The following is a 15,116-nucleotide window of genomic DNA, read 5'->3' on the forward strand; positions in this document are numbered from 1 at the left end:
TCCTTAATATAAGATCCATTTAACTAATTTGATTAAATTAAGGAAGTGAGGTAAGTTAGGTAATTGTAAGAAATGTGACACTTTTTTCCTAAAATATCATAATCATCTTTCTTAATACTCCATTTTTCTCTCATACTTGATTATGATTGAGGAAGTATCCATAGGAGTAATTTAGAGAAAATTGATAAATATGATAAATGAGTCTTATATTTAGAACCAAAACCAGCTCACCAATTGGGTCCTATATTAAAGACCGAAGGAGTACTTAAATTTTATTCCGTAAGCACCATAAGCTCACGTAGAGACTAATGATGATAACATAAATTAAATTCATGCATAAATTCGCTCGGCGAAACGGCTGAGCTTGCAAAAGTAGCACTTTACAGGACTTACTAGGCTATTAGAACTGCTTCGGGGACGTCGATCTGAACTCATGTTTGTGTAATTGCAGCAGTTCGCTGCCATGGAACTATGGAAGACAGCACATAAGTGTGCAAACCATATTTCTAAGCACTTCGACTAACATCAACTACGTGAACTTAAAGTGTAATAGATGACCCTAAGAAATCTATACAAAAGCATACATGGTTATTGCTCTATAGGTTTATTACAACGGGTTGACCCGAGGCATATGAATAAATAAATGAAAACAGGGTAATAAGGGGTCATTGTTCAACACACAGGTCAATATACTTTCATAGTTTACGCACCGTGAATGCTGGTCGGCTCTACCTTGGCCTGATGGTTGGCTCTACTCCACTAACTAGCTCGCTACCAGTACCAGACATATCTCCCGATATAAAAGGAGTTTTGCTAACAGAGGATGAAGATGGTGAACTGAATAATTTCCCAGAATCACTGGATATATATTCAGGTATCTTGGCATTGAACTCGGGCATCATGGACCACAGGTTTTCGAGCTCTCGAACCACTTCTGCCATTTTAGGTCGTGCATCTGGCTCGTCTTGGCTACACTTGAGAGCCAGGTTCAGGAACTTCTCCAGGTGCTCTGAAGGATAGGGCCCCATCCGTCTATCCATCACCGAGAATACTTCACCAGATTGGTATGCAACAGTAATCTGGAAATGGTGATTAACATCAAGCACTTACTACACTCGTATCTTGAACATATAAAACGATCAAGAAACACTGCTTTCACATATAAATAAATTTAGTTTGATCAAATATCTACTTTTCTTGGGGGGGGGGCGCCTAGGGTAAAAGTGAGCACTAACAATATCACCCAAAAAAATGTGAAGACTGACAAGATGATTGTTGGATACCACCACCGTAACAGAATCAATTCCATGTCTTGGAAAAATAGGAAAGGGAACAGATATAATTGCTAAAGCTCAATTGGCAAAAATGTCCAGGTCGGATTTGACTCGCATGCATAAGGATAAAGAACGAGAGCGATATAGCAAAAGGGGAAAACTAGATGTTCTATCAGGCAAATGCGTTAAATCTATTAAGAGTTAAACCTTTTTGCCCCGATCATGCATAAATTTTACCCCAACTTGACCCAATCACACATGGTGGGAACAGAAATTCAAGTCCGGCTGTGAGATATACCTCTCTAACAAGATTTTTGCCATGTGAGATTGGTGGTTTCCCCGTCAAAATTTCCAGAAGGACAACACCAAAACTATAAACATCACTCTTGTCAGTCAACTTATGAGTTAAAAAGTACTCTGGATCAAGGTATCCCTGTAAAATTAAAGCAGCGAAGAGATGGTCAGTCACTGAGTAACATTAACCTCGCCTATATGAAATGTGCTGGAATAATTCGTGGGAAGTAAGGATACGGCTACGGCATATGCAATTTTAGCCAACTACAATGACGATCTTACCGGGGTTCCCTTTACCACTGTAGATACATGGCCAGGCACTATTCCTTCAGTATCTGGAACTGGAGCAAGCCGTGAAAGTCCAAAATCAGCAACTTTTGCATTGAGCCTGGAGTCCAATAATATGTTGCTGGCCTTGACGTCTCGGTGGAATACTGGAGGATCAGCTTCCGTATGTAGATACAGAATGCCCTTGGCTGATCCTAGTGCAATCCTCAATCTCATACCAAAACTCAGAGGTTCTTTCGAATAAGCTGTTGTAAAAACATGAAATACATTAGCAGAATCTCTTTGCACATCAAATATCAAATATTGGAACAAAATTGGGTGGGAAAAACTTAATAGTTTCTGTTGTTTCATATCATAGCTATCAGATTGAGGCCAACAAAAAAATATCATAGCTATCAGTAAAATGCAATGAAGTATAAACATCAAGAAGCCAAGGAAGCATACAGCAAATTTAGATAGTGAGAACAAGACATATACCAGAAAGATGATCCCTTAGCGTGCCATTTGGCATGAATTCATAAACCAGCATCTGCAATTATAAGCAGCAATTTGAAATAAGGAAGAAGAAAAAAATCCGAAACAGCCGAAGAAAGAAAGAAAAGAAGATTTACATGAGCACGTGAGTCATATAGTCAATTTTCATAAATTTAAAACAAAACGCACCTGTTCACCTCTTTCATCACAGTATCCGACCAAAGTCACAAGGTTGCGATGATGTAACCTTGATAGTAATTCTATTTCTGTTAGGAACTCCCTCTCACCTTGCAGTGATCCCACCTGTGCACGTTTTATTGCTACCACAGTGCCATCGGTGAGAATACCTCTATAAACTTTCCCATAGCCCCCTTGGCCAGCTTGACTGGAGTCACTAAAGTTGTTAGTAGCCAAAGCCATTTCTTCAAAAGTGAAGCTCCGCACGCCCTCAATTTTTATTGATATTCTAGAAACTGTGAATAAACAGAAGCCAATGTCAAGACTTGAAAAATACTTTCAACTCATAGTTCTAGATTATTTTGTCATGCTTCAGCTGCCAAGTACAAGGTAGAAAAAGAGTAAATATGGTTTATTCTTAATCTTTATGAAATTGGATGCTCTTGCTTCACTTTGAACGACAATTAAAGAGGGAAAAAAAAATGTTAATATGGCTTCGACAATATAAAAATTTGCATTAAGCCATTAACACCAACGCTTATCATTGTGACCTGGCAATTGGGACAAGTCAAAAGCAATATAGTAAATATAATACACTAGCTTGTTTGAGAGAGGTACTCACATTGTCGCTTTGATGAAAGAGTTCGGTAGTCTCTGATCCGCGCCCTCATGATAAGAAGAGTCACAATTGTAGATAACGTAACTGCACCGGCAATTGTTCCTAAGATAATGCCAGCCAGTGCACCCTTGCTTATCCCTGAACTTGTAGCGGGGCCAAACAACACTGCGACAACGATGAGAAGTACGAGAATTGTCATATAATTAATTCATACATGGATAAATACCGGAGATATTATGCAACAACGTTTTTATTGATGGGCTCAAGTGACGTTAAATATCCAATTTAAAGGGAAGCACTGTTTGAAGTTACTCTGACCCCAAAAAAATACAGCATAATTTTTAACATAGTATATCAATCATATGGCTCTCCGAAATTGTCACAGCAAAGTTATTACATGTTTTTCATAGTATTCATTCAAGCATTAGAACGAGAAAAATTTAAATATACTTCGAGAATAATCAAAGAGATGCCACTAGTGAAGCCAAAATGTCAACCAAGGCTGACTTTACCCAGCTACAAAGCAACATATGACAACTAGCAAGGGAGCTAAGCCAAACTTGCGAGCATAGGTTAAGTCAGAGAAATCTAACTTGCTTCAAGGAAGCTAGGGAATAAATTGCACCGTATGAGCAGAAAACATTATTCAATCAATTAAATTAATATATATTAGACTCTTTCTTTTTTTGGCCACCAATTTATACTAGACACGAACACCAATCTTTCAACCAGGTAAAAAAGTTTCGATCGCATTTTCATAGTCAATATGATGACGTATGCATTAAATCAAAAAACCAAGCATTCTTGCATATCATAAGTAGTTTCTGAAACTCACTATCCTTGTAAGGATCCAGAAGAGTGAAGTTGAGCAGTTCATAAGGTCCGAATAATTCGTTGTCTGAAATAACCCATCCTGCGAACATGCTATAGAGACGAAGAACCTCGCTTTCATTGAAAGTCTGGGAGCTTTTGCTATCAGTGGATTCCGGAAAAAGCTTCAAGTACATTTGCAGTCGAATTGCTTTCCATTCTGGGGTGCCAATATCAACCTGGTTATTCATTAAACTATAATTGGATGCCAGGAAGTTCTCAAAATCTGTCTGGTATGGATTAAAATCGGAAAATCCAGGACTTTTCAATCGATAGCCGATGAGCAATGGCGCTGCACAAAAACACTTTACGGAAGATGTCTTGGAATATTCAAAAGGAGGAGGGCATGCTTGAGGGGGACAGTCAACACTGGAGTCTGTTAGACTCAAGCTGTTTGTGTCATTAGCACTTGCACAGAGCTGAGCTAGAGTGTTATTGGAACAAAGAGGATTTCCATCAAGCCTGAAAATCATCAAGGTTCATATAGTCACATAATTAAGTTATACTGGATGCAATGTATGATTAATTTGATGTGGAATAAGTTTCAACCTTTTGTAAAAGAATACAACTCTTTACAAAATCTGTAACAGTGAGAGTGAAGACAGAATTCTCCATTACCCAGATTTTGGTCCCAAGAGCAAAGCAACTTAAGAATCATACCTGAGTGTGACGTTAGCAGGAAGATCAATAGCGCCTGATATGCTTGAAAGATTATTATTTTGAAAATCCCTACAATATCCAAGATCACAGAACCATGCTCAGTAAATCGCGAGTACCAAAGTCCGTATGTGAGGAAGATTTGGGAACTATCGTATAAGATCTTACAAACGCAATTCATGCATTCCATTTGAAGTCCGGTTCTGCCAAATGGCGGAAGGAACACTGCCATTCAGTGAATTGTTTGAAAGTGACCTGACATGGGAAATCATAGGTGATAAAATAACGATCTATTATCCTGTGACTGAGATAATCAGCAATATCAAAAAACAATAACTTCTCAGCCGAGAAATCCAACAATACTCGATTTGTAAGTATGATAGGGTGGTAACGAGTTTATTGCATTTCGCTCGTAGCATGAAGAAGAAGAAGAACGAGCAAGACAGAAGATAACTTACAATAGTTGAAGCCTAGGGAGACCAGAAAAGTAGGATGGAATAGTTCCAGTTAGCTTGTTGTTTGACAAATCACTGCACAATTCCTCAGGGTCAAACATCAGAAGTATAGAATATCTAGGTATCATATTCTTTAGATTTGCCAGAACTCAAAATACTAGTAGACTAATCACACTTGGAATCCAAATAATTGAAGGCCTAATTAGTTCATTAGAGCGATAGAAATTCTTACATGGTGGTGACTTTATCAGAAAGCTTATTAGAAGGAATCGATTCATTTAGTTGATTGGAACTGAGGTCACTGAAATTTAAACAAAGAGTAGTTAGGAGAAGAAATCATACTGTAGTGAACTATCATTAACATATGTAAATATAAATACTCACTGTCAAAAGTAATTTCTCTCAAAGAAATTTGATGATTCATCAGTTATAAACTAGGTTGAGGGCAAATTAGTTTAACTTACAGATAAAGAAGGTCTGGTATCCTGCTGAAATCAGGGATTGGTCCTTGCAAGTTGCAGTTCCTAAGGCTCCTGGAAGCAACAACAGAGTATATTAACGGTCAACCTTTCAACCTTGACATTTAACCTTTCCAATTAAGACTTCCTTTTTGCGATGAGAGTACAAAATAAGGGGCAAGGAGAAGATGAAAAGGAAGATGAGACATCCTCCAGATTATTGACCCTAACAACTCCATGTTTGAGTTTGGCATTACTCATATAGTTGATCAACCAATTTGTCTTGCACCTACATGTGGTTTTCAGAAGCATTTTTATAATTATACTTTTTTGCCTTTTGCCCTTATCTTCTCTTCTTCCTCCCACCCTCGCCCTCTTTTTAACCTAACACTTTCTCTTTTGAATAATTTATCACTTTTACATGGAATTGTATGAGAAATGACAGAGGTTTTAGCATCTCGACCTCAATCATCATACTTCGGAGTTAGGAACCTACTAATAGACAACGGGTACAAAATGTACTTACAACTTCAACAACGTTGAAATGTTACCGTATGAATCTGGAATGGTACTCCCGCCAAAATCATTATTATCAAGCTGGCTGTGAGAACAAGATTGAAGAAATAATCTAATTACTCCGATTATTCAACAAGTAACATCTATTAAATTAGCCAGTAATAAGAAAAAAATTATAAGAATTTTTATACTAGCAAAGATAGCAAACTTCATGAATTAGTATATCATAATTACAATATTGAATCTTTGGCAACGAAGCTACTTTCTCTGTTTTCTACTACTAGACACTACTCAATTCTCTTCTCAATTTTTCTAATATTTCTGCGCTCAAAGCATATCACGATTTTGCAACATAACTGAACACACTAATTCACATCTAGCATTTAACTACAATAATTGTATCTAATCAATAACGATTCAAAATTGGACAAATATGAGCTATCTAAAATCTGTTTAATCAAAAATCCAGATTCCAAGAAGGTTTCAAAGAAAATTAAATTGCTAATCGAATTTAACACCAGGTAAAGAGAAGGAAAATGTGGGCAGCTTCATAAAGACAAGGAGCGAAGGTTGCGGTGTCAAAAACTGTTTTCACACACATTAGAAAAGAAACCATACATTATGCGTATCTTTGGAATCTGGGAGAGCTCGTGCGGAAGATCTCCTGATAACTTGTTATGGTCAAGAAGGCTGCAGATCCAAAGATACATCTTGTGAACAAGATAAAGACATGACAATTAAGGATTAAACAGAAACCCAGAAAAACATGTTAATGCAACTTACAGGTGAATAAGGCTTGACAAACGGGAAAGCTCTCGAGGGATTTGTCCAGTAAGTGAGTTATTGTTCATGTGACTGCTCCATTTTGAGAGGGCAGGGTGAGATAAAGCATGAATTTTCTTGCCCTTTTTTTTTTAAGAATAACAAAGGCGAAGGAATTCAAAAACAAAACTGAGATAAAATGCAAAAATGGTCATTCTTAAACTGTATTTTCATAATAAAGAACTCACAAGTGCTGTGTCTTGTTTAGGTTTGCAAACGATGCAGGAATAGGTCCTGTTATATAGTTCTGATCAATTTGCATTCTATTCAGATTTGGAAGATAACCAAGCTCTTCGGGCAGCCGACCTGTTAAGTTGTTTCCATTCAGAAGCCTACAAAATGGTAAATTTAACATGAGAAGCCAAGTAGTTATGATATACCCTAGGTGGTAAAATCCTTGTAACTTTATAATCATGCCAACAATTAAATTATTTTCCCTCCATGAACCAGTATTAGAATTTAATTTGCTTAAACTACACATAACTTCTGGCGTAAGAAAATAACTTGTTATTTAACATTATGTTGGCGCATAACATGCGGCTCAAAAGGGAAGGCTCAACTTACAAGAGTTGCAAACTTTTGATGTTGCCAATTTCCTTTGGTATGCTCCCACTTATATTGTTCCACATAAAGTCCCTTTCAAGGTTGAAAGAAAAACATGTATCAGGGGAAGAAGGAAGAAGGAAGTTATAAGCCGCCAAAGGGTCATAATATCTAGATTGCAAAAGCAGCATCTCGGAAGTTAAAATTGAAAATTGTTGTCATATGTAAAGAGATTGCATTCTGGACATCAATGAAAACGCAGTCTTACAATATTTGCAGATAAGATAGGTTTCCAGTCTCTGGTGCCAAAGTTCCAAACAAGTTCAAATTCAGTAGTCGCCTACATACAGACAAGAAAAACATAATAAAAAAGGGAGCAGCAACAAAAGGATGATTCGAAAACAAATGTGTGAAAATGATAATTAAAGATCTTTCTTAAGTTCACTTATCTTTAACGGAAGCTGGAAACTGAGTTACTTTTAGTTTGCTCATGCTCAGAATTAAAGAATGTTGGTACAATAGATAAAAATTAATTGATAAGTAAGAATGGTAGACGGTCAAACAAAAAAATCGTTCTCCATGATGTCCAAATTCATCAATATATGTTGAAAAAAATCATCGTACAGAAATATGCACCCTGACGCAAAGCTGCCAACTTTAGCGGATTTAATGTCCATATTCAAAATTTATGTCGCATAGATTATTGAGAAAGCTTTTTCCCCTAGCACCAACTATTGTGAATCTATTTGCACCTGAACAGACAAGAGGGATACAGGAAATGAAGGAATAAAATCATACAATTCTTTAACATGTAAATGATTATCAGCCACTGTACTATTGAAACAATGAACCCCTCTCCATTGAGATGTACATGGATCTCCACTATTCCAGCTGTTCAGATTTCCATTAGGATCAATAAGACTCTCTTTGATGGTTTTCAATGCGGCAACTGCAAATCAATGCAAATGAAGTCATCGTTCCATCAATGTAACTAATACACATTGTTTGAATATTGCAATGACCGTCTTTTCATCACTTAATACGTAGTAGTTATTTTTGCCAACACATCACTTGTACATGGAACAAACAGTAAATAAATATATTTTTCTAGGAATTCTTACATCAAAATCAATAATAACTCCTATAAGTGATGAAAACCAAACATGATGTCAATATTGGATATGGCGGTTACAGGACAAAACTAGATATTCTAGATGCAATTGTGCTGAAGCTGCAAAGCATAATTCAATAACAAGCTAACGATTGCCTGTCAAAATTATATTATAGCACCTTCTGTTGATTTATTGAAGGAAAGAATGAAAATAATATCACCCGACTTTGCTAGTAACTTTACTTACTGAGGTTTTACGCAATAACAATGCTCAGAAACAGACCCAAGAAAATGGCGTATTCATTTGGTACTACGCAAGATCTACCTCTCCTAGAAAGACAACCATGGAAAACAAGATAGGAGGAGGAACAAATACCTTCAGCGGGGTCAGTGACAGAGTTCTGCCCTGTGGCCAGAAGCAACCAGCAGCAGAACCATAAGCTGAATACAGCTTCGCACCTCCAGACTTTCGAAAGATGCATCCCGATAACTAGAAGTCGCCGGACTTCTATTGTATTTCTGAAGAACCAAGTAAGCAGGGCAGGGGTCTGTGATAACAGCAAAACAGTTATGAATTAATATTCAAAATGAACAAATAAATACATAAAAAGCCATTGGTGAAACTGAAGAGAATCAACTACCAGACCTCTTGGGCCAAATAGAGCTACCCAATCCCAATTTCTGTGTGGCAGATGAAACCTGCTAATTCGCCAAAATAATTCTTACTTGCAATGCTGAGATTATATATGAAGTAGATAATAACAAATGAGCTAAAGTTAAAAGTACCAGAAGAAAAGGTAAACATCATCTAGAACGACCGAAGTTTGAAACCGCAATGGTAGTAAATTTCTGACCAGGCAGCAAATACTTAAGGAATTATAGTCGTTGTCATTAGTTAAGATTGCCATCCCTTTCGTCACTGAGGACGCGATACGCAATTTAAAAATCAATAAATAAAGAGGAGAGCTCTCATCTAATAGGATCGTGGCTTTGACTTCTGGTAATTGAAGAGGCTGTGGATAGAATACAGAGGCGTTGAACACCTCAACATCATGATCAAATCAATAACCATTAACCATAAAAATGATAGGGTTCAGATAGGCCGACTGAAATTTTTGGCGGCAAACTGGGGGCGAGGCGTGGATGAATGAATCATAACAGTAGTAGTAGTTCTTTTAAATTTTTAAGTCTTTTCAAAAAGAGGGGAAAAAATGCCAAAACTTACACGGGTGTCTCCCTACCTGAAATGTTCTAATTGGACAAGTGGACCCAAATGTAGTTATAATCTTCTTGTTACATATTATTGGGTTACGCATTTAAAAGTAGTTCTGATTTCTCATCCAATAACACTAATCACCTCTCTTAAATCCCTCTTAAATTTGAGATTGCTAGTTCCATCCTTTATGAATATGATAAACGTATAATTTTTTTTTAGGTTAAAAAAAGAAGATTATTTTGAAGCGTGCGTGTATGCATACCGTACATGAGCTCCCCTGAAATATTGACTGAGTGGCGATTACAAGGATTTGCCATACGGCACTAAAAATTAATATCGACTGGTCTTCGTTCATCAAGGGCTGTTAGTAGATATGGCATTGTTTATTGGTGTGTGTATTGATTTATTTTCTTATTGTGATGTCGAGTTGATTTTTTCTTATTAGTGCATTTCGACGTCGTGCTGTTGTTTTTTTCACTATTATAGTTAGGTTAGATTACCAAGAGTTTTAATTTTTAATGCTGAGCTATCATTTTTTTTTTAACAAATCCGGTCAAACTAAATAAATTGAGTAGTCAATGTATATATATAGAAAAAAATTATTTCAAAAGGAAGTAAGGGAGATTGGCAAGATATCTTAATCATAAGCTTGTTTGATTGGTTGTACATGATTAATGCTTTGTCCAGTCATTAAGAGAGCGGGGGAGAAAAAGCAAGCTTATGTTTGTTTCAAATTAAATGATGAAATTCCTACCGTCTTGGTTCAAAGTCCAGTCTGAAACCTGACGCACAAATGCATAGTATTTTATGTTTGGGTAGCACTCAAATAGACAAAAATATAAAGCCGTGTTCAACTTAATATTCCATTATTCCTTGCTCACCTTGTTCAATTCAAAAACGAACAATTAATTAATCATTCAAATGATTCTTACGTGGTAACATGGGACGCAAGAGTTTTGTCCAATTAGTTAAAGTTATGGCAATATCCAATTACAGTATTATACCACTACATCAAATAGATACTAGTACATATTACAGTACGTTAAACAAAGGAACTTCTCTAGCAAAATCGATACACGCGGGAATATATGAACTGGATCATAATTCGTTAGAAAAGTTCAAGTTTTGCTGCATTCAAAACTAGAAATGGTCATGGAGAGGGGGACATCATGGTAATTCATCGTACTTAAATTTAAATATGCAACTAATAATTAATAATTTATGTGTTCCGTGGTTTAGGTAGTCCCAGGCCCTTACAAGTTAACGTCGCAAGGCGGCCGAAAACATAAATTGAAATAGTAAAACACGTTTTTAATTAGAAAAAGCGATTTTAACTTGCGTGTAACTAGAAGTTAGTTTAAAAAGTTATATATTTTTCCAATTATGTCTAACATTATTTTTTTGCCTAATATGTCCATGCTAGCCATGTTTTAAAACCCTAGTCATTTATTAACGAATGGTTGTTTATGGCCACTATTTTCAACTACTCCGACTTAAAACAATTGACCTAAACAGGGGAGGCGAAATTGGAAACCTCTATTAATTGCATCAGTTTTTGCTTATATTTAAGGTTAAGGGCAATAAATTTTGATAGTTTTTTATTATATATAAAATGGAAGGAGTACACAGGCTACTTTTTTTTTTTTTTTGGTAAAAAAAAATACAAGCTACTTTTTCGTCCACGTTGTAAATGTTCTGTGTGCAAATAATTTACAGCTGACAATTTACGTCCTAATTCCTATAAAATCGTCATACGTTTGACAAAAAACAGGGCCGCTTATGAGTCACTATGATAGAAATGTGGAGAACGCTGCTACCCTGTGTAAAGCAATAGATATTCACAACAATTATTTTTCTTAATTGTTATTGTCTCGGCTCAGTTAAGAAAGATTTTTGTAGACTTTTCTAATTTTGTTAATTAATATTATTACAATCGCCATCATATTTGTTCGATATTTATCCTTATTTATACCTTTCGTGACATTTTTGTGTTGAATTGCCGACACATATCAGGCTCAGTCAAACTTGATGAAATTAAAACAGATGACTAAATCAATATAATTTATCAGCACACGATGTGAGAGCTTGGCGTTAATTTGAGCGCGACCTTATGGCCTGTGAAATAGTCTGACCAGGCTATATATTTTAATTTAACCCAGCTTGACGGGCGTTGACGTGGAACAAAAAGACGTAGTTCATGTTTATCCGAGGCTTAGCAAGAGACCAAGCCAAACACGTGTCGGAGTTACAAGCATGTGATGAGTGTATTTTAAACACAATGCGTTTGATTAGATGAAACCAAAGTTTTGTCCTAGCTTAATTAGCACCATCCATATTTAAGTACTACTTCCGATTATTAATATAAGAGTTAGCTTGATATCCAATTTGATTCTAAATATAAAATATTAATCTATTTTATGTTTTATATGTGTACATTTTTTCAAGACAATCCCTATATTAGTTGCATATGCCAAATATTTTATCAAATGATAGTTATAATTGATACACATTATTAATAAAAGTATTTTAAGAAAAGCAACAGGTATTTATTACTAATAACTAATTTTTTTAATATACTTAAATTAGTGAATCAATTCTTATATTCAAAATCATACTCAGTATATTATTAGTTGCGTTACCATATTGTCATGCAGTCATTTTGGGAAAAGGGGGGAGGGTGTATAAAGGCGTTGGATTAACTTAATTAGACTTGCATCGTGAGTTAGTGTCCTTTCTGTGGGTCTTATTGATCGTGCTTTTGGCAAGCTTAATTAGCACGTCATATTAGGGCGAGATCAAGGAACTTTTTATTGCCAAAAAAGGGGCATGTAAGAGAGTCTGGACCATTAGAAAAGTATGAGTGTTGTCGCGTAAACAATCAGAAATGGTCAGGGAGGGAGATATTAAGGTCGTAATTCATCACATTTAAATACATAATTAATGCTTTGTGTGGTTTAGGTATACAGTTACGATAGCAAGTTTGCCGAAAGTTATTTAATTTGAAATAGTAGGAGGAAAGCATATGTGCCTTTTAATTGGTAAAGGATCAGCGTGCCTCTTCCTCATGTAATGAATGTCGTACATGTTCCCCCTACATATAATTTACACTCATACCTCTTGAATTTCTTTTTTTTTTTAAATAATGAGATGTGATCGATATGAGGAAAGCCATTTCATTGAAAAGGAATAAAAGTTTCAAACAAGTAATTAATTAATAGTTGCAAAAATTATTATTACCTCCTATGCTAATTAATAGCACATGCTCGGCTAAATCCTGTGCTATATACTATTTTCGATTCTTAATATAAGAGTTTATTTGATTTTTATTTTGATCATAAATATAAAACCTCAATCTATTTTGTCTCTCATGTTTATCTATTTTTTTTAAAAATAGTCATTGTAATAATGGTAGTTATAACAAATACATTTGATCAGTAATAGTATTTTAGAAAATACAACACCTATTTATTATAAATAACTAATATAACTAATTCTTTTAATCTGTTTAAATTAGTTAATTAGCTTTTATACCAACGATAGGAGGTAATATAACTTGACATCGAATCAAGAAATTGGTGAGCGTCACGTTGACTGGAAACAAAGTCGTAGTTTATCTTTATCCGAAGCTTAGCATGATACAAGACAGGTGTAATGGAGTTAGGAGCCTGTGTTGAAGTTGCCTAACATTGAATATAATTCGATGCCTCGTGTGTTGTGTTCAATCTCTATTGGTAACTTCTTAACATTTGCGTCACTCCATCACCATAGAGTCGCCGAGTATTTTGTTTGCGAGTCGGACCTCTTGTACATCTTGCCATCACAAAGCCTTTCTCATCCGACCCGTAACCCCCCCCCCCCCAAAAAAAAAAAAAGTAACCGCATTCTCATCCTGGATGTTATAAGGAAGAGCGCTGCTTTCCATACATCTGATATCCGGGCAAAACGATTCATGAATTGCCCAGCAATAAGATCAAAAATGCGATTTTCTTATTCAGGCTTCAACCCCCTACCATATTCCTACTTTACCCTTCTTTTGTATATGATTTTTACTTACTATTACTATACATCCAGCGCCAGATTTTCATGAGAGATTACGGAGGCTCCTTCCCCGCGGGGGGTTGGTGGCTCCTAGATATACTTATTGTCTAAAAGCTGCAATGGCTTCTTTTTAAACTCTGATTTATATCTAAACAAATAATATGAATAAACTTCATCCCTCCCCCATTTAACTATCCTCCCAAATAAATCCGTAGTCATTATCATTCTATTCCTTTCCATTCTCTATTATTACTTCCCTTTCCATTACCACCTCTTCCATGAATCAAAGGGCTCCTGATTGGACAGAAAATCAAAGCAAGAACAAAATATCTCCTCAGGTCAAAACAAAAGAGAACAAAATATCTCCAAAAGAAGCAGCAGCAGACCAGCAGTGCTCAATCGGGTTTTAGAAAGGCCGGTCCTCCAAACTCCAAAGTTACCAACCGCAGAAGAGAAAGGGGCTTGGGAGGCAGAGAAGCTGAGTCCATCAGCTTCATATGGGCTTGGCCCATATAAGGCCCCCACCAACATGGCCTTCCACGTGAGAAACAACCCACTGGGCCATCCCCCCCACGTGTCAGTCCCTGCTGGCACCGCTAATCTGCAGCCTAGTTTCTTCCATCACGGCTGTCCCATGGAATGCTTGCTTCGCCTGACTTCCAATTTCAACCACGGGTCTTCGAGTGGCCGAAACATCCCCGGGGCCCCTCTTACTCATCCCACCTTGTATATGGGCATGGCCATCGTGCCCCACAACCACGCGCTCTCCCTTCACCTTCTATTGTTCTCCCTCCTCTTCGCGCCTCTTTTTCTCATGGCTTGAATTATATATATTGTTTTGTCATCTATAAATCTTATTCACTGATATACAAAAAAATGCTACCCCCGATAAAGATAAGATTCAAACTCTTGGAGTGACAAAAATCTGGATAATAAATTATGATAGTTGATACAACTTTTTTCTCTTTGTTGTGGGTCACAAATTGACTCCCACCTATATAATGTCTATTCACAATTCATCTGAACATACATTAGTACTACCTCCAGTTTTAACTATAATAGCTAGTTTTCAGTGTAGATTATACTACAAATTAATTCTTATATTTATCATCAAAGATGTTATATAATATTCTCTCACGCACTACCAAATATTCAGACTAGGCAGGTTCCAATGAAGGGAATAAAAACTGAAGAGAGACATGTAGGGATGGTAACAAACTTTTGTTGAAGCATGACTATGGACCATTGGAGAGGGTCTCAATTCTCTATCCAGAAGTAGTATATTGTGCATTGAATTTCAACTT

General features: G+C 36.3%; 1 protein-coding gene across 2 annotated transcripts; it reads right to left on the bottom strand.

Annotated features, from left to right (window-relative positions):
* Window positions 1-315: 315 nt before the first annotated feature.
* On the bottom strand, window positions 316-9,277 carry LOC114726382 (probable LRR receptor-like serine/threonine-protein kinase At1g06840). Of its 2 annotated transcripts, none has more exons than XM_028912960.1 (21): window positions 9,205-9,277; window positions 8,935-9,077; window positions 8,246-8,396; window positions 7,716-7,787; window positions 7,469-7,540; window positions 7,093-7,236; window positions 6,866-6,937; window positions 6,701-6,772; window positions 6,093-6,167; window positions 5,573-5,641; window positions 5,341-5,409; window positions 5,112-5,183; window positions 4,822-4,908; window positions 4,657-4,725; window positions 3,962-4,458; window positions 3,130-3,291; window positions 2,520-2,803; window positions 2,334-2,385; window positions 1,851-2,101; window positions 1,573-1,707; window positions 316-1,079 (listed from the first exon to the last, which is right to left on the bottom strand). In XM_028912960.1, the coding sequence occupies exons 2-21, from the start codon at window positions 9,038-9,040 to the stop codon at window positions 729-731; spliced, it is 2,862 nt and encodes a 953-aa protein (XP_028768793.1). In that variant the 5' UTR covers window positions 9,041-9,077; window positions 9,205-9,277; the 3' UTR covers window positions 316-728. The 2 variants fall into 2 exon arrangements, with proteins under 2 accessions (XP_028768793.1, XP_028768792.1); XM_028912959.1 differs by having other exon boundaries at window positions 8,935-9,106; window positions 9,205-9,230.
* Window positions 9,278-15,116: the final 5,839 nt, after the last annotated feature.

Source organism: Neltuma alba, unplaced genomic scaffold (assembly GCF_004799145.2).
Source record: "Neltuma alba isolate B1F8T4 unplaced genomic scaffold, ASM479914v2 tig00012377_pilon, whole genome shotgun sequence".
In the NCBI taxonomy this organism is placed as follows: domain Eukaryota; kingdom Viridiplantae; phylum Streptophyta; class Magnoliopsida; order Fabales; family Fabaceae; genus Neltuma; species Neltuma alba.